The 19,421-nt window shown below is 35.9% G+C and overlaps 3 protein-coding genes across 4 annotated transcripts in view; 2 read left to right on the top strand and 1 right to left on the bottom strand.

Annotated features, from left to right (window-relative positions):
- Positions 1-40, bottom strand: part of blmh (bleomycin hydrolase) — a 20,408-nt gene extending 20,368 nt beyond the window's left edge. The window contains exon 1 of the mRNA XM_079886972.1: positions 1-40. This exon is cut by the window's left edge and continues 75 nt beyond it. The gene's annotated coding sequence lies outside the window, so the exon portion shown is untranslated.
- The window catches only part of clip3 (CAP-GLY domain containing linker protein 3), a 769,717-nt gene that overhangs the window by 491,907 nt on the left and 258,389 nt on the right, over positions 1-19,421 (top strand). The window lies entirely within an intron of this gene.
- Positions 5,273-19,421, top strand: part of nova2 (NOVA alternative splicing regulator 2) — a 52,310-nt gene continuing 38,161 nt past the window's right edge. The window contains exons 1-3 of one of the 2 annotated variants that reach the window (XM_079886026.1): positions 5,273-6,023; positions 10,939-11,001; positions 14,624-14,767. In XM_079886026.1, coding sequence (XP_079742152.1) covers positions 5,867-6,023; positions 10,939-11,001; positions 14,624-14,767 — 364 coding nt within the window. In that variant the 5' untranslated portion in view covers positions 5,273-5,866. The remainder of the gene's footprint in view (positions 6,024-10,938; positions 11,002-14,623; positions 14,768-19,421) is intronic. The other variant, XM_079886027.1, reaches the window with a different exon arrangement.

Consider the following 19,421-nt stretch of genomic DNA (forward strand, 5'->3'; position numbering starts at 1 on the left):
ACAGCCAGTCAGTCCGTGCGGAATTCCGGAAACAGGAAATCGCAGTGAAATCGCGTGTCTTTCTGTCGAGGTTGCCATATCTGGGGGAAACCCTCCTTTCTGGAGCTTCAGGAGGGCACATGTTTTTTGATGAATACCGTGGTATTTGCGTGGTACTCCAGGTTAATTTCCACGAATAAAATTAAACTATTAAGTACTTGCTTCGTTTTTTCTTTTCCAATGTTAGTCAGCGAGTTATAAATAAATAACTCAAATAAATAAATAATAAATATAAATAACTTAAATTTTTTTTAATTAATTAAACCTTTTCAAATAACAAACTGCCATTTTCTTTGATAAACACGCTCGCAAAATAATCCAAGCAGCATACACTGAAAAAAAACACATATATATATATATCTTTTACAAAAAATAAATACCAAAATATATAAACGCAAATTAAACCTTTTTTTTTAAAAGATGAATTATTTTAATTATTTAAAAAAAATGTAATACCACAAAACAAAATTAACAAATCTACATTTGTTTAAATAAACTATTATCAAAATGTTATTACACAAAAATTCAACATGAGGTTCCTAACAGCTTCTGTCAAACAAAATTATAAATCAGCTGTAGCAAAATATTCTGCTCATTTTTAATGGGTTTTTGCTTTTTTTTTTTTTTGGCAATTTTGATATTGCAACCTAGTTTGAGATCAAGTTTTAGTTTGTAGTGTTTAATAAACTTAAAGAACAACATTTAAATAATAATACAAATAACAGTTTCATTATTTTCTCTTAGCTACAACAACACGAGTCAGACTAAATGGTTGAGCTTGATGAATGCAGCGCTGCAGTTTCTCTATGGTGAGAAAATGGAATGAGATTATTTACTTGTTTTCCAGCCATGTTGTATAAAGCGTCCAAATACATTTTGTAATGGTGGAAAATCATGTGATAAAAGGACAAATAAAAACTGCCATTACATGTTTGACAACTGAAAGAGTTAATAATTAAAAATAGTTTTCTATTTAAATTAATTGAATGGGACATTTGGTCTGAATAAAGTTGTACATGGCCCCTCCAAAGTCTATTTGTCACATGGTTTAATGGACATTATAGTGGTTATACGTGATAGTGCTGCCATGGTCCTTGTTTTTTTCTTTTCTTTTTTCTTTTTTTTCTTATGCAATGAGAAATGTTTCAGTGACTACTACAGGCCTACTTTCTTTGCCCTGAAAGTCTAACTTCTTTTTAACTTTGGAATTGTAATAAGGGTGTGTGCCACTTAAGTCTGAAGTATAGTCAATCTTATTTCAGTAAAGCAAAGGTAACAAGGTTGAAGTCCATTACAAGGTAACACATTTGCAATATCTCTGCACACAGCAATAGTAGTTACCTTGTAATGGACTATACACTACCGTTCAAAAGTTTTCAATGTTGAAAACAGTTGTGTACAAGTATATGATAGTAAAGTATATATAATACTATCATAATCTTTACTATTATAATCATGAACACTAAGGGAAAATTTTAAAGCAAAAAAAAAAAAAAAAAGATGTTGTGCAACATCTGCCCTCTTGTGGCTGTAAATTTTACTGTTACATGAAAACTACAATGAAATGTGATTATCCTTTTGTCACAAGAGGACAGTAACCTTGCGTAACCTCCACAGCTGCACTGACTTGAGTAAATACAGTGTTTCTTAATAGCTTATTATCAATTCCAAGAACGTTGTTTTTTTTTTTTATAGTGTGGATGCTTTTACTGATATGGAAACATTACTGCATTGCTGTTGTGTTGTAGTTCACGTAGATAATGTGGATCAAAATATGAAGAGAGTTTGAGGACAGAATAAAAATGTGTATTAAATTTAACCCCTTAACTGCCCCCCCCCCCCCCCCCCCCCCCCCCCCTTTGAGAATGGACATTAAAATGCACTACTCAAACTTAAATGGTTGTAATTCAAGAATGCTTTGGAGTATAGACCTAAGTTTGGTCTTGTTTTAAAGGGAAAATAAAATAGCAGATTACTGCTGAAGTGAAAGCACTTCAAAAAATTTAAGTATGAAAAAGTTATAGAAGTTTAAATTGACAGTATTTTTTCTTTTATATAAAATATATATTTTACAAAAATATTTTTACTATAAAATTAATATAAAATCAAAGCCATATATCTAACCAAGTTGTGTTCCAAATTTGAAGTTGATATCACAAAAATTGAAGTTCCCATGAGATTTTGTTTAGGCGTAATACCAAAAAAAGCCACCGGGTGTCATTGAATTCCATTGAATTTAACTGTATGCATTTTGCCATAACAAATTAACACATTTCTGTCCAAATATCACTTCTGTCACAAAATATGGAATATGTGTTTTGTCAAGATTAGAAAATATTTTGATCATAAATTATGAAACATAATGATGCCCAAAAGGGGAGGAGCCTGATAAAATAATTTAGAGTGCCGTTTCTATGGTAACACAATGTCCAATTTCAAAACAGGTTTAACAGGATGAAATCTGAGATCGTAAGCTTTCAAATGACACCTAATGTATGATAACTACTAAAATATGTAATGTAATAATAAAAAAGGCGATAAAAAAGACGCTAGCGGGACGTTGACACTTAAGCTTAATTGTTAGATCTGTATTTAGAGTTGTTGTGTTTGTTGTCTCTGCAATCTTACATTCTGACAGGAAACACTGGACAAAGAAGCAGCTCTTAGCTCGTCTCAGTCTCTTTGAGTGCTTCCACAATTCACCCACAAGATGGAGACTCTAGTGTGTGTCCCAATCTGACAAACAAATGATTTTATATTTATTATTGTAGCTGAGGCTGATATTAACAATGTTTAGGGAGTAACTCAGTATTCTCTTTGGGTTTATTAGTTGTTTATTTGTAAAAACAACTCGATAATGATTCCAAAAAAGCTAGTTTGTGCTAGATTAATTATCAAATACCCTCGTCTCCTTTTAAACCTGCATAGTGCCATGTTGTTGCTCATAAATAAATGTGGAATTGAATGCCAGATGTTGCCCAGTCTGGCTAATTCTTAAGGTTTTTCTGTGTTAGTTGCAGAAACAATAGTGTGGGTGCTCTTCATAGAGAAGGGGGCAGATGGGGTCCCCTCTTCAAACAATGTGCATTGCGTGGGGGAGGGTGTGATGCATTGAAAGTCATCCTTGACGTGATATCACCCTTTCACTGGTGTGACAGAGGGGGAAAACTGCAAAGGTTTATGTGAAAGCTCATAAACCCATATTACAGGAATGGAGAGCTTTAGCCACCACCATCTGTCCGAAATTAACATTTGCGTGCAATGAGTTGCTGGTAAACAGAACGGGATTTTTTGTTTTGCTTGTTTCATGGTATGTAAATATAGACTTATGAAGTCTATTATTTATTTGTCAGATTGGGTATATATACATATGGTGCATATGAGTGTACATATCACACAGATATATTTAGTTTCATCTTCAGGAAAATAAACGAGTACACTTTTATATATAATATGTATAATATATATACATACATACACTTTTTTGCAAGGATTAGAGTAGAATAAATGACCTAAATATATTTGCCTTGTATTTAGTTCATGCAGCTCATGAGGTTCCTCTGAGGGTTTTTCTTTTTTTTTCTTTTTTTTTCTGTGGCATCTGCTTATATCGGTTAAATGTAACACGGATAAACCATAGCATATGTGAACATGCTCTATGATTCTAGTCTGACTACATCCCATCCCTTTATTCGGCTGGATCCGTGGAAGCACACACCATTTTCAAGTAATGGTATCATGTATCCTAATTCTCACATTACTAAAGCTTTGTAGTTTAAATAAAATAATCACCCATTTTATTTCCTGAGTAATGAGCTTTTCTCGAATGTGACTGGTAGAATAAACAAAGCGATTGAGTTTGATTGTTTCACATTGATTGCATTTCATGGATGGCCAGACTCAGAAGAACACAAGTGTTTTATAGTCATTTATTTTGCTCAATTTTCCTGCTTTAAATAGGAGGCAAATGTATCAGTATCGGTTTGCCACATACCTCCACTCACACTGAGCATAGGCCTATGTATTTCAGAAGACCCTGGCGCACTGCTGAGTTTTTCCACAGAAATGTGAAATTGCGTGAGGGTGGCTCTTTGTGTTCATGCAGTAGACGGCGCAGCATCACCTCGATGCGAATCTGGAATATAGAGAAGTGCTCGCCTCCGGCCCTGATGTGTTGACACAGGAGGAGTGTGAGTGTGTGACAAGAGGATACAGAGACTCTTACTGGGCACTGAGGACACTATATACTGTAAAATATGTATTCACTATGTTTGAACAAGTCCATCCAGTTAACATCCATTCATTTATCCTCAATTATTTTCAAGTGATTTTTATTAGTAATTTAAATTCAAAGTTGTCAAAAAATGTGTAACCATTTCTTTTTATCATCTTTTATCAACCATTTCCTTTTATCGTAATTGTTGCTTAAAATTGTACAGGTTTCAGTTTTAGTTAAGTAGTATTTTGTTCATTGGTAATAAGTTTTCAAAGCTCAAATACTGCAATAATGATAATAATAAGGTCAAATTAAATAAATATAAAAATAAAAATGACATTAAAACTACATTAAAAATAAAATAATGACGATAATAATAATAAAGTTATAGTTAATAACAATAATGATAAATAGTTATTTTTAATAATATATGATAATAAAATATAAAATATTCATATAAATACATGTACATATTTAAATATATATTCAAATATAGGCCTATATATAAAACATTTTGTTAACAACAACAACAACAACAATAATAATAAGGTCAAATTAAATAAATAATAATAATAAAACAACATTAAAAATGAAATGAAATAATGATGATGATAATAATAAATAGTTATTGTTAATAATAATCATAAATAAAATCATAATGATGATGATGATAATAGGTATTGTTAATAATAATAAAATTACATTAAAACATACCATATAAAAATATATATATAACAACAACAACATTAGGCTAATTATACCCTAATAATAATAATAATAATAATAATTCTTGGGTGTTAGACAGAGACGAGCTGCGCATTTAGAACTACGACTATTATTTTTCACAACCCTGCGCCTATTTTTCAATGATGCTCTCGCATTTTTATCACCACCACCACCACCACCACCTCCTCCTGTCTGTGTTGTCATGTGACAAGCAGGATTTATACTTCGCTTTGCAGGAGAAAATCAAATCTCGACCAATCGCAGCAAGAGGGGGGCGTGTTAGTTCCTCCACATTTGACAGGCGCGCGCTCGGCTTCGCATGACGTCACCCGCGGCTCCGCGCTCCAGCAGCAGAAACGCGCAAAGATGCTCTGAAAGCAAGACTGCAGCATCTCCGAGTCAGAGCCTACAAAAACATCGCATCTCCTTCAAGCGCTCGTCCAGCGCTTCAACACCGTCCAGCTCTATCCGCAGGGGGTTTGCCCACCTGCATGCGGGATCCGCTGTTTTTCCCTCTCGACTCTTGTACATTTCCCGTTGCTATTTATTATTCGCGCATCTTCCCAATTTTTAGCAGTGAATCTTTTGAGTTGTGCTGACCACTGAGCCCGAGGTCTCGTATTGTTTTCAGCTGGAGAGCGCCATCGCAGAGCCACGAGCGAGGACGTTTCCCACATCACTTGTTATTAATAATATCAGTCGCCTACAGCCTAAGCGAAATCGAGCCACTGGATATCGATGCGTCTTTCATTCTGTATCTAGGCTGCTACGGAGGATCGACGCACCCCAAACATTCATATCATCGTGGTTTCACATTCAGAAACAACATATCTGCGTATCGCGTGTAGGGGAAACGAGAGCGAGCCTAAAGCTTCTTTATAAAAAATGATGGCCGGTGGGGCAGTGCAGCAAAACGGGATTTTTTCCAATCCGCATCATCACAATCAACCGCCGCACATGGAGTCTGATCCCCCCGATTCCCGCAAAAGACCCCTGGAGACCCCGACGGAGGCCAGCAGCACCAAACGCACAAACACAGGAGGTAAGAGCCAACTGCTGTCTACATAGGCAACTCACTTGGCAATGAATTAGCGACTCTTCCCAAAGACAAGTGCTTTGATGTAAGTCCCAATGGCAAAGATGAAAGCAAAATGGTTCATGGCATATTCATTCATTTTCGATTTCCACGGAGCATCTCACCATCTAACGCGATCATGCTTCACCAGACACGTGCATCTGAGATTTTAAATTCATATTTACAGTTCGCGTCCATTTTAAGTGACCCTGAATTGGTGGTTGCGTCTACTTACGCACTTACGACAGTCGTTTACCAAACACATCCTCAAGTATTCCTAAATTAAAGGCGTACGTATGGAATAAACGGGTTGTGTATTTCTAAATATAGGCTAATATCACGAGCACGTACCCAAACATTAGAAAACATGGCTCGTTCACGCATCCTTTCTATCACCACAGATGACCTTGCTCTGGTGCCTTGAATCTATGTAATCTTTTATTTGGAAAATTAGCCCTGAAAACTCAAATTATGCACGATCAACGATAATATAATATTTGGATGAGAAATACAAATATAGTGCTAATAATTGTATTTATGAATTTTATTAACAGTTGCAATATTTAATATAAAATTTGGTACACATTTGCATGCTTCACCTGCATCACTGATATTCCAAATTTCAGACTGTATTCAGTGCTTGAATATGCACTCGATCCTTCAATATTTGACTGTAGTCTATTGTTTATAGCCTACTGGACCCATGCTTGCTTGTTTATTATGCATTCCGGCAGATGCCATAAGAAGTCTTGTGTGCCCTACACATGTCTGCTATACTGTCATCGAATTAATCAGTTAAAAACAAAATAAGCTTTAACTCTTAACTGTTTAATCTTAGTTTTTTAGCAGATAAAAAGTGTAAAACATTGTTTTTTCTGATCTGTGATGATTAAAAATCCCCATTAAGCAGGAAATCTTATTTAGGGCTTTTTGAACTGTGACATTTAAGGCAGAGCATTTTGATATTTGCAATATTAACAGTATATCTCAACTGATTGGCTGAGGTCAATATTTGTTTTCATTAAAGGCCAACAAGTGCAAGAATCTCTTATTTCACTTGCTAAAGGGTTTATAAAAAAAAAAAAGAAACAAGTATTTGTTGTTAGAGTTATAGGGTTAATAATGGCGCATAGATGAAGTGATTGGCGGATGTTTACATGCGAAAGAATCGATGCTGAAAGCGTAATGAATTGTCAGTCAGAAGAAGCATGCTGGACCCGTGGGAGGCATAACCTGCAGATCCATTTGCTCAAATGAAAAGACTTTGATGCTTAAGAGATCTAGGCTTCACTGGAATTTATTTACCAAGGCAGATTATTCTATGGGGTTCTCACAATTATGGAAGGAACATTTTTAATATTGTCATTTCCAGGCCTGAAATGAATAAAATCTTGAAACGTCGTGGAAGGATAATGGAAATTTCTATTGGTAATAATATACAATTTTGTGTTGTTATGCTTAGCTATGAAAGATCGCCTGTTAGAAATTGCTCTTTGTCCATGCAATCTCTATAAAATGATTTTTAAAAACCTTAGCCAGTTACGTAGTATAAAAGCTATTGAAATGTATTAACCAAAAGCTGTAAAATCCCTGATTCTATTCAAATGCTCAATTCATTTATTTCAATTTATTCAAAACAATGTATTTATATTAATATTACAAAACAGTTAACTTAATTTAGTATTGTAATATGACATGTTTAAGCATATATATTTCTATGAATTAATCCATATTTTTTAACTTACAGGAAAATGATCAAATACAAATGCTGAAATCATTTTTTATTATTAATTTAGTGTTTTGTATCTCTAAGAGTTGGTAAGATAAATATGTGGAAGGGAATTTATATTTATATTAAAAGAGTCAAATTAGTTATGTCATGTAAAAGAGATAAATATGGCACGTATTAACATGCGTTTAGAGTCGACATTTTTGTGGTTCATATTTAAACACCAGCAGTTAAACAGGCAGATCTTTGGCCAAGTTAGTGTGAATCTGAACCATTTATGTAGTTTATTTTTTTGGCATACTGCATGGATCCAGCTTAGCATACTGAAAACGGGAAAAGCAACTGACAACAACAGTCCTACAACAATAATAGGTCTAATTTGTTTTCTCTCATTAAACATTTACTCTTTGATTTAATGTCTTCATACATGTAGGATTAGTTTCATATTTTGTATGACTTGCATATTGTTTGAACTTTTTTTAGCGGATTAAATCATGATGTGGCAGAAGACGAAGGATTTTATCTTAAAGGCTGCCTGGAAAGAAAGTTATAGACATTAAGATGAAAGTCAGTTGGCTTAAAAACAATAATCATTTTCCTGCCAATTGATCGTTAAGGCTTCGACTTCAAGTTAACCAAAGAGCCTCTCTCCGCGTTCCCGAGCTGTCTCATAAGATGTAATGTTTTAATTTTGTAAATGGATGAATTGGCACAGGACAGTGCTTCCATTTACAAAAGGTTGTTTTAGGGGATATATGTCCTAGCTGGACGGCGTGAGGGGACTGTGACCCTCTGAGGCCGCAAGAAAACGTGGAAGTGTGTGTGTGTGTACAATCCTGTGTTGTTTTTACTATATAAAGACAGTTTCGGATGCTGCTCGGCACCAGTGAGTAGCTTCTTTTTTAGATGCATTTCTACCCGCAGGATGAGAAAATAGACGCAGGATCCGTCTTCGAAGGGGTCGTTACGTAAGCATGATTTGCCAGCTGTGTTTGAAGATTCAGGCATTTATACGGGGGACCAATAACCGATTCTTCGCTGTCGCCCACCTTGTTCTCTCACATCCTACAATGCAATACTCCCACCAGTTTTCAGATTAAGTGCACAGTTTTTTCTACAGCAGTTTTTTGATTGGCTCAGCAGAAAATACATTTAGGGTGCGCTGCGTTGTGCTCCCCCATGTTTGTTTCGCCTCTAATCATGATTATGGGTCGAGGCGATCGTTTCTTCCTCCTTCCCGGGTCCATCTCTCCCATCTTCCATCAATAGCGGCAAGTCATTGATTATCCATGCAACCCTCAGCCTATTGATCACCGTACGATCACTTCAAAATGAAGGGGGCGCTGCTTCAGTTTTTTCTTTAATGCACTGCGTCAAAGAAAAAAAAAAAAAATCTCATGCAGGATGGCGAGGATTTGGGAGGGCGTTGTGAAAGGCAGCCCCACATTGGACGATTTGCTCGCCTCTCTCGGCTCGTCTGCCGTGGAATGGAGGAAGGGACCTGAGATGAATATGGATGAGATGAATGAAAGAAGCAATGCGAAAGCTTTTCTTCGAGGCTTCGCGCTTGTTAGAACAAAGCATGCTGCTTTCTCTCACGTGCAGCAGAAAGCGAGGAGCATGTTTGCAATGTTTATATCGGAAGGCATTTTGGTCAGGCAGTTGCTTGGACAGCCATGCAGGGAAAGTGGTCCTTTCATCACTCCACTAAAATTAGATGTTTGTTATGCTTAAGCAAAAATGCTGTCTAACCCAATGATGCATTTGAAATCTAATGCAGTATAAATCTATTTGTCAAAGACTAAAAATCAAAAGCAAATGAAAACAAAAAAACAAAATATTCATTGCTTTGTGTCTGTTTTTGAAAGGCCCCCAACATAAGCTCTCAGGAACCTTCAATCCTCAAGGTGACGTTGCTTTTTCTGAACCACAGGTCTCTTGGGAGTCTCTTGCAACCAATGATTTGTATTTACACCCACTGGTTTATTATAAATAATACCCATTTGGGCTTTTTTATTAATTATTCTGACTTCTCAGTGAGTATAATCATAGATACATGCAAGACGAGGACTTAAGATATGAAGAAAGTTTGAGGAAAGAAAAACAGCATACCAACTTGTTCTTGTTTTGTTCCCGGTGTAGCACAATGGGAGGGACTCATTTCCCTCAAAGGCACTGCTACGGATATGCGTGGAGTGTAATCCACTGATTTTTCTCAGCCAGGGCTTTTGTGTTGACAAGTGACAGGAAATATGCTTGATCCAACTCAAACTTGGGCTGTAGATGCTCCATGTTTTAGAAGAGAATAAACTGAGAATGCCTTTTATTCTGATGTACTGATTATGGTTGACATAGGCTTGTTTAAAGGAATATTCCTAGTTCAAGTTAAACTCAATTGACAGCATTTGTGGCAATATTTTGTTATCGACTGGTTCCTAGTTTTCTTCTTTTTTTTTAAAAGAAAAGAAACAAAAATCAGTGAGGCACTTAAAATGAAAGTGAAGTAAATTTAAAAGCAGAACCATGCTTAACAAGCTTAATATAAAAGCACTTACATGAGTTCTTGTTTCTCTTCATTTTTACAGTTATTTTAGACATTTCATGGCAATTAAGTTGAAAAATTGCGAATAGCTGTATACATAAAAGTTTAGTTTGGGGTTTTTCCCACACTGAAATCATGTTAGTACGCATATTGTTTACTTGTGGCTAAACAGTGATTATATCAGTGTTTACGGATTGGCCCTCTTTACTAATTTGTTTCTTTAAAAGAAAATTAGGAACAAGTTAATCCATTAATTTTTGTGGTAATCAACATTATGCCACAAGTGCTGTTGTTAATTGAGTTTAACTTGTATTGAACCTGGAATAATCTTTGAATTTACAGTGCCATTCAATGTAGAACAATTCAATGCCATTGAACATTATCAGGCCATAATAGTGAAAATAATTGGAAACCAAGAAGTCATTATTATGAAGTTCATGATTACAGCATCTTGTATCTTTATCCATGACGTAAACATTCACAGCAATCACAAATTAGAGCAGGAGGTTTGAAGGTAGACTCTTGTCATTGACTCTGTCATGTTTCACTTTGTTTTGTTTTTCTATCTGACATTTCCACAAAGATTAATTTTCTCATTCACATTCTTTTAGAGAGATGCAACCAACCGGCCATCCATGATCCTCCATTTTCATCAGATTTTGTCGGATTTCACGGTAATGTTTAATTTTCTGCCCAAATTACGTACAGATCTTGTTATCTGCAAACCAGAGTCTACCTTTAACTCTATAATGTTTCTTTCTTTATTTTATTTTTCACTGCATAACTGCCACAATGCTTTGTAATATTTTGCTGCTCATAATTAAAGTAAAATATGTAACCTTTAAAACAGCCTAATATTGTTATGAAAATGCGATGCTTGACATAATATCTTGTGTCTAATGTGTTACATTAATTAGAGTAGATAATGTCAATTATAGCCTGTCTGGATGCATCCGTGATCCAATTTATGACAGACTTTTGTTAGATGCTTTTTGAAGAGAGAATACTTATGTATGCATGATACACATTATTTATGAACCCCACGCCATATTAATCAAGGTTAAATTTAGACTCATCCAAATCAAAAGGAGGACAGTCTTAGCTCTGTGAGAAATCTGGGTCATTGCAGAAAAGCATGTATCTGTAGTGTTCTGTAGACACAGTTTGAACCGCCTATTCATAATGTGTGAAAACAACAGCAATTTTTAGTACGTGAGTGAAAAATCTAGACTTGTCCTTTAGAGCTGTTCATGAGCCTAGTTCTGAGTACATTTATTTATGTCGCAGTAAAACCTCCATTATTCCCTTGTTGTTTATGTAACTCATAATCTGGTGGCGTCCAGCGCTAGTGTGGCTAAATATGAGACTATATTTCGTTAGTTAGAGATCCGCTTCATTACACATCCAGATCCATTGGCATGTGATTCTAACGAGATTATCTCAAGAAGACTACTTAAACATTGTTAAAATCATCCCATTGCCTACTGTTAAAGGGATAGTTCACCCATAAATAAAAGAAAATTCTGGCATCATTTACTCAGCCTCATGTCGTTCCAGTCCTGTATGGCATATTTTCTTCAGTGGAACACAAAATGTGATGTTAGATATAATAAAAGTAAATGAGGACTTTGATTGTCAAGTTCCAAAATGACAAAAAAGCACCATGAAAGTATCATAAAAGTGGTCTTCAGTCTTCTGAAGTCATAAAAGCTTTGAATGAGAAACAGACATTAAGTCATTATTCATTGAAAATGGAATTTGCTTGTTTAAATTATGTCAGAATCATTTAGAATCATTCTGTCAGAGTCAGATCTTTTCAATTACAGTAGATCAAGTTCACAAAACCAATCTGAGTGATTCTTTCACGAATCAGATTCGAATTCAGTTCTTAATTCAATTCACTGAATCACTGATGCAGCCTCGTCAGATACCAGCTCAGTCGAGGCGTCAACTGTCAGTGAATTACGAATTCAATTTCAGTCGGTTCGCCACACGAACCTGCGCGCAAATCATATGGACTACTTTTATAGTGCATTGTTTTTCAAGCTAGAAATATCTCCGGTCCCCATTCATTGTAATTTACATGGAAAAGAGAGATCAGTACATTGTTCAAACTTACTCCATTGTGTTCCATGGAATAAAAAAAATAAAAATCAGTTACGGGGTCCCGCACATGACATACGAGTTAAAAAATAAATAAAAATAAATCGTGGGAATGAATTCTTAATTCGTGGCCATGATATACATCTATATATTTGTCCACATTTCATGTGCAGGGCTCCGTAATTAGGTGAGTAAATAATGACAAAATTTTTAATTTTTGCCTGAACTATCTCTTTAACCTTCAAACAAATCTGCTGTATTAATACTAACCCCTCTCTTGAGATTTCCAGCTCAAAACAATCTGATCTGTGACGTCCATCTTGTTAACAGAACACTAACACTTCTCTTAATTTGGCTCACACGTAACTACAGACATGTGTCATTACTTTGTCAGTGATGCGGTTAAGTCGGGCCTTCGACCAAAACATGCTACGCATCCTCGCCGTCGTTGCTGTTGTTAGCTTGTTTGCTTGTCCAGCTGCACTCTGAGATTAATACTCCATAGTCTATATCATTTTTACCCAATCATCAGTATTAGGCTGCAACTGCATGTAGCCTAGCCATCAGCCTAGCTTGACAAGATAAACTGCTTCTCCAGAATAACAATCTAATCTAAAGCGGCCGTCTTCTGGGAGCCGACACAGATTAATTGTGGTGGAATATTAAGCGCGTACCCAAGCGGCCAAGGCAGAGGGATACAATGTCATGTTAAAGTCACGGTGTAGGGACCATGTACTGTGCTTCTGCTGACCTGGATATGCTGCAGCCAGGTAGAGCCCAACAATAGATGAAGCACTTTACTGCCCCACCGCTGCTCCACTTTCAAGAAAACCTTTGCTGACCTTCCTCTAGAGAGGGAAGGGAAATCAGGATGCCTTGTGCTATATTTCCATGCTCTTCACTTGCTATAAATGGCTACTTCTACACATTACAATGTCTACGTTGAAATGGAGTCTACTAATACGTCTTTTGAAATCCACCCTCTCTTGCATATATTTTGATTGACGTTTAACAAAATGTACCCTCATCCCTGACTTCTAATTTTCTTGTACCTGCACTGGAGTTTTTGTTCTGCTTTTGACTGGTAGCAGCCCTGCTTAACTTAAGCATTAATACTTGTGGTTCAGCTTTAATTACAACTCGTTAAGTCCACTGATCTTATTATAGTAGTCTTGTAGTTCTTTGCTGGTCTAGTATTTCAGCTTGACTTTTATTTATAGCTACCTTGTCTGATTGCCACTTAGGCAATATGTGCTTTTTCTCATAAGTCAGGCATAAAAGTGTCTAGCAAAAATGTGAATTGCTCTGTGCAGCCATATTTTATAACCATGAGGTCTTCACTTCAGTTTGCCAACTTGGTAAAAGTTGGATATTTCTGATCAGCATATGGTAAAACTTTGTCATATTTTCTTTTTTTCAGATAACAATTCGATGCTTTAGGCCATAGGAAATAAAGCTATTTAAAAATTCACTTGTCAGAGTGACAACAGTACATGTCAGAATAACAACAGTAAAGTCATTAAATCTATGATGTAGCACAAATGGAAGCATGTGAATTATGTAGAGGCCAAAAAACAAAAAAAAAACAAATCTTATTTTAGCTTCTTTAAAGTAGCCACCCTTTGCATAGATTACAGCTCTGCACACTCTGGGCATTCAACCAAATTCATGAGGTGCCACCTGGGATGCTTTTTAAACTGTATATATTATTAAAGAAGTTCCCATGTATCCTAGGCACTTGTTGACGGCCTTTCCCTCCACTCTCCCTGCTAAAATTCATCCATTAAAAAAAGTCATTAAAATATTAGGTTGTAGATATAATTTATATGTGTCTACAAAACTGATTGCATGCATTTTTTAAATCTCAAATTTAAAAGTAAATGTCAGATTACATAAAAAAGTTTAAATCCATTGCAAATATTTATTATTATTGTAAATGTCAGATTAATGTTTAAAAAAATGCTCAAATCTATTGCAAATATTTATTATTATTATTATTAGTAGTAGTAGGAGGAGGAGGTATTGTAAATGTTAGATTACAGGAAAAGTTTTTTTTTTTTTTTTTTTTTTTTTTTTTTTTTTGCAAATTGATATTTGTTTGTTTTGTATACTTGTTTGTTTATTATTATTGTACGTGCCAGATTTTGGTAAATCTATTGCAGAGTTAATTTTTTTCTCTTTCTCTTTTTCCAGAGGAAGGCGAATATTTCTTAAAGGTGCTGATTCCAAGCTACGCCGCTGGCTCCATCATTGGCAAGGGTGGTCAGACTATTGTCCAGCTACAGAAAGAGACAGGGGCCACCATCAAGCTGTCCAAATCCAAAGACTTCTACCCGGGTAAGTCTCCTAATTCCAGAAAGCCTTGAAGGGAACCCTCATCAACCTCCTCTTGTTTACTGCTCTACTCTACCATCCAGTCATTAAACGGCACACGTTTTAAAGCACCTGGATTGCTTTATACCTTAATTAATCTATGCTATCAGTCTATGCTTATACATTACCAAAGGTACCTCGTTCCCAAAGTCACTGCGACTCGTGCTTAATGAGAATCATATGGGACGCTGTCACCTTTGGGCTTGCGGCCACACCATATGGCCTTTATCGGAGCTCAGGTTGCACATAGTGCCAGATCAAGTGAGGACAATGAGCTGAGAGACTCAGAATGGAGTTCAGTGCTCAAATGAATGCCGATACAATGTCTGAATGCTCCTTTTCTAGCACTATTAATATTTAGAGAGAAGAAGAGCGATGTTTTGTGTCTGTGTGTGTTGGAATTCTTTCAGATGTTTTTAGGGATGGGGTGACAGAGGAAACGAGAAGTGGTGGGGGGCTTCTGGGCTCTTACTTAAAAGGGCTTTGTGCGATTTGCTCATCCTCCCATCGTTGGCATGTCCAACAGGGCACCTCTGTCCCTTTTCCCTTGGGATGTAGAGCACAGAGCGATGGCCAGCCATGGCAGATGCCAAATGCAAGACACCTCCTACCCACCCCCCCCTTTTCATTGGTTTTGGCAACCTTGAGTGCTCCAATGTCTAGAGCGGGGGGTTGTGATGGCTACTGAATTCAGCGAGAAGTTGCCGGTGCTGTGCTAGGTTGTTCGAGTGCTTAATGGGGGGTTCTTCCTCTCCAGTGAAGGGGGCATCTGTATGGAAATTAGCTTGAGCTTTTCCTTGGGTGCGAGTCAAAAGATCCACCTGCTGTGCTGCTCTCAGGGTGGGGAAGGAGGGAACTCTTTCCCTTTTCAGGAGAGAAGTGTCCGGTATAACTAAATCACTAAACTGTTTTAGGAAGCACATCACATCTCTGAAGACATCATCTGTGATAGAAGCCGCACTGGCATTTAATTTTGGACAAAGCAGCGCTGGCCAGAGACATCCATTATTTCTGCAGAATGAATTTATTAGTTATCTTCGCTCCAAGTATAACTCCTGCTGCATTTATTGGGAAACAGCCATATTTGACAACAACCTTGCATCTGTAAAGAACACTGTTCCATCTTAAAGACACCAAAAGAGACTACTAAATTAAATGTAGTTTCAAATGTTGTCGTTTTTATCAATTAGCAATGCATGCAAATGCAGAACATAAAACTGGATGTTACAGTTTCAGTTCACACAAAAATGAAAATTCTGTCATTATTTACACACCCTCATGTCTTTCCAAACCTCAATTACCTTCTTTCTTCTGCGGAATACACTGCAGAACTATTTTCAAAAATGTCTGTGTGTGTGTTGGGGTCTAATGTTGTTTTGGATCCCATTGACTTTCATTATATGATCAAAAATATATATTTTTGTGTTCCATTGAAGAAAGAAAATCATTCAGGTTTGGAGCAACGTGATGGTGAACAAATGATGACAGAATTTTCATTTTTGGGTAAACTACAAATTTGATTTATGTAACCCTAAATGTATTATGTTGTCATTTTTATTAAATAGCATGCAAATTTATGCAAGTGCATAAATGGAATGTGAGACTTAAGTATCCACTACCTAAAAGGATAGTTCACACAACAATGAAAATTCAGTCATTTACTTACCCTTATATTCATCCAAACCTGTATGACTTTCTGTTTTCTGTAGAACATTAAAAGATTATTTTATTACAATGTGTCCATACAAAGAACATCAATGGGTCCAATGCTATTTTGGACCCCAATGACCTTCATTGTATGGAAAAAACAGTTAAAACATTCCTCAAAATATGTTCTATTCTTATGTTCTTTTGTTATCCACAAAAAAAAAAAAAATTCATACAGGTTACAGAAAAAACAGCACGAAGGTGAACAAATGATCACAGAATTTTCCTTTTTGGGTTAATTGCTCAAAAAAATACTTTGAATTTAAAGGCTTATGTTTGTATGAAAGAAAAACTGCTCTAAAAGTCACATTTTAATGCACAAGACTCGCTCGATTTTTCTCACAGCATTTTCAGATATGAGTCCAGAGAGTTGCATCATCCTTTTTTTCTTTATGATTGGCCAGCGCTCTTCCTCTCAGGTTTCCTGACTGTGTGTACATTCTGACTTTTCCATGTCCAAGTCACTGATCCCCATCCAGCCTCTGTCCCTTTCAGCAGTATGTAGCACAATATTAAAGCTCGCTCCTAATCTAGCACCGTGATTGCAGTTTTCAGTGTTTAATACCCAGAGAGCCATGCTGCCCTCCCCCACACATTATCAACATTACTGATTTCTCTGCTGTGTAATCTGCTTAAGACCTAAGCTTTGTGGCCAAAAGATGAAAAGCCGCAATATTACAAATCTAGGGGTAGAAATTTGATTTCTGTGTGTGTTTATATTATTTGTTTTTGCTCCCTTTCTTCAGCCTCATTCACTCACATTTTTATTTATGACGAGCTTAGTTTAATTCAAGCTGATTTATCTTGTGAAAAAGAATTAAACTTTAGAATTCTTTTACAAAGAGTACTTAGTACGGAAATAACTTACTTTTAAAATAATTTACCCAAGTGAAAACTGAATGTAATATTTACAGACACTTGACTGCATGTTATTTGCAGTTAAATGAATGTCTTATACATTTAAATTTAAATTAAATGCAATTAGTTCAAGAGTACATTTTGACACTTAATTATGACTTACTTAATTAGTATATCTTTATATATAAATTCTTAATTATTTTTGAAATAATTGTCTTTGCAATATGGTTAAAGTGTAGCCTTCTGCCAAGCATTTATAGTCAACTAAATGTAGTTTTAATGTAGTCATGTACTTTTTGTAATAAATATTTTTTTTAAAGATGTTGCTGTTTAGTACATTTAAAATATTTACTTTAAATGTAATATTGAATAACACACTACAATTAAAATTAAAATCATGTACTTTACATGTGTAGTATGTTAGTCAACACATCAAAATCAGTGCATTTTAAAGTATGATAAAAGATTGTTAAAACAATGCACTTTAGAGTAAATCTTTTCATTTTACATTTTACAAAGTATTATTAATATATATTATTTGCAAGGATGTACACTATTGGGCATTTATGTTTTTGGATGGTGTTTCTACAATGTTTCATGTAAATACCATGATATATATCAAAGTACCTTGTAATTATCATCACTGTGGATACCACCACAGAATGTTTTGTAAGGGATTGCTAACACTTAAGGTTTATGATAGAGTTAGCCTTTATTGCTACTAAATTAGCAAATAAGTAATTATGTGACTTTTGTTTGTGTCTTGGATTCGGCCTGTGGAAGACGGATAAACTTAAAAGATCCACACTCGAGGAGTGTTATGTTTAGAAGGTGAAGTCGCTCACTATGCTAGTTGCTCACTATGCTACTTGAAATTGTCAACTCCTAAAATCTCAATAGGCCTATGTCATAAAACTTGCGCGTTCTAATGAATGATTCAACACATTTTAGTGTTTGTTAATCAGTCTGTCTGTAAACTCCATTAGTGCTATGTGCTAGCCTACATGCTAATTGTCTTTAGCATGTAAAAGAGCCATTGTCAGAGGCGACGGGATAGTCGGCATCTGGGCTGTGGAGGAGAGACGAGGTACCCTTAATCCCTGTGGCTTTGTTTTCTTTTTCAGGCACGTGACGTCATCTTCTGTGGCCGCTAGCCCTCAGTGCCAGCCAGTGCCTGAGACTCACACAGTCAAACCGTCTTATACAAAAGAGCCTTGCTTTCCAGAGCCAGTTTGACCCGAGTCTCATCATAGACAGAGTGATATAGAGAGAAACACTTAGCGAGGGGGATGATGGGAGTGATGGCGCAGACAGTGATCTTGAAAATGATGAAGATGCTAGGACATCAAAGTACATTTGTGATATAATTAGCATGTTGCCCACTTAGCCTGCTGACGCTTCCAATTAGGTATGACTAGACCTTTTTCAGGGATCATCAGGAAGATCTTTAGAATGTGACTTCTTTCTTTCTCTTTCTTTCTTTCTTTCTTTCTTTCTTTCTTTCTTTCTTTCTTTCTTTCTTTCTTTCTTTCTTTCTTTCTTGTATTAAATTGCAACTTCATCATAACAAACATAATATTACAAATATATTTAAATACAAGACATACAACTAACTAATACATTTTTATTGAATTTCACATAATAATGAAGTGTCCGAAAAGTATATTCTTTAAGGTATGTTATTTAAGTACTCTTTTTTTGGAAAAGCTAATGTGTACATCTTTTTCACAAAGGTATCTTCCTGGGTACCCCCTCTCTTTCATTTCTCTTTCCTCTTGTGTGTTGTACATTTGCTTCTGTAATGTGTGGCTTTTCCGTCAGATGTAATAAAAAACCTCAGAGGGACTTCCGTTAATAGAACACTGCAAATTTATTCCAGGGATCAATTTTTGCAACATGGGATTGGTGCCGTGTCCTTTACTCCTCCCTCCCCCTCGGCCGGCCACCATCTCTAGTGCATCTCTATGAGGCTTCAGTACAAATACTATTGATCGATCCTGCCACTGCAAATAGACATGATAAAGGATAAAATTCACCATGAGAACTGAAGAGA

This window comes from Squalius cephalus, assembly GCF_949319135.1.
Source record: "Squalius cephalus genome assembly, chromosome: 11".
Classification (NCBI taxonomy): domain Eukaryota; kingdom Metazoa; phylum Chordata; class Actinopteri; order Cypriniformes; family Leuciscidae; genus Squalius; species Squalius cephalus.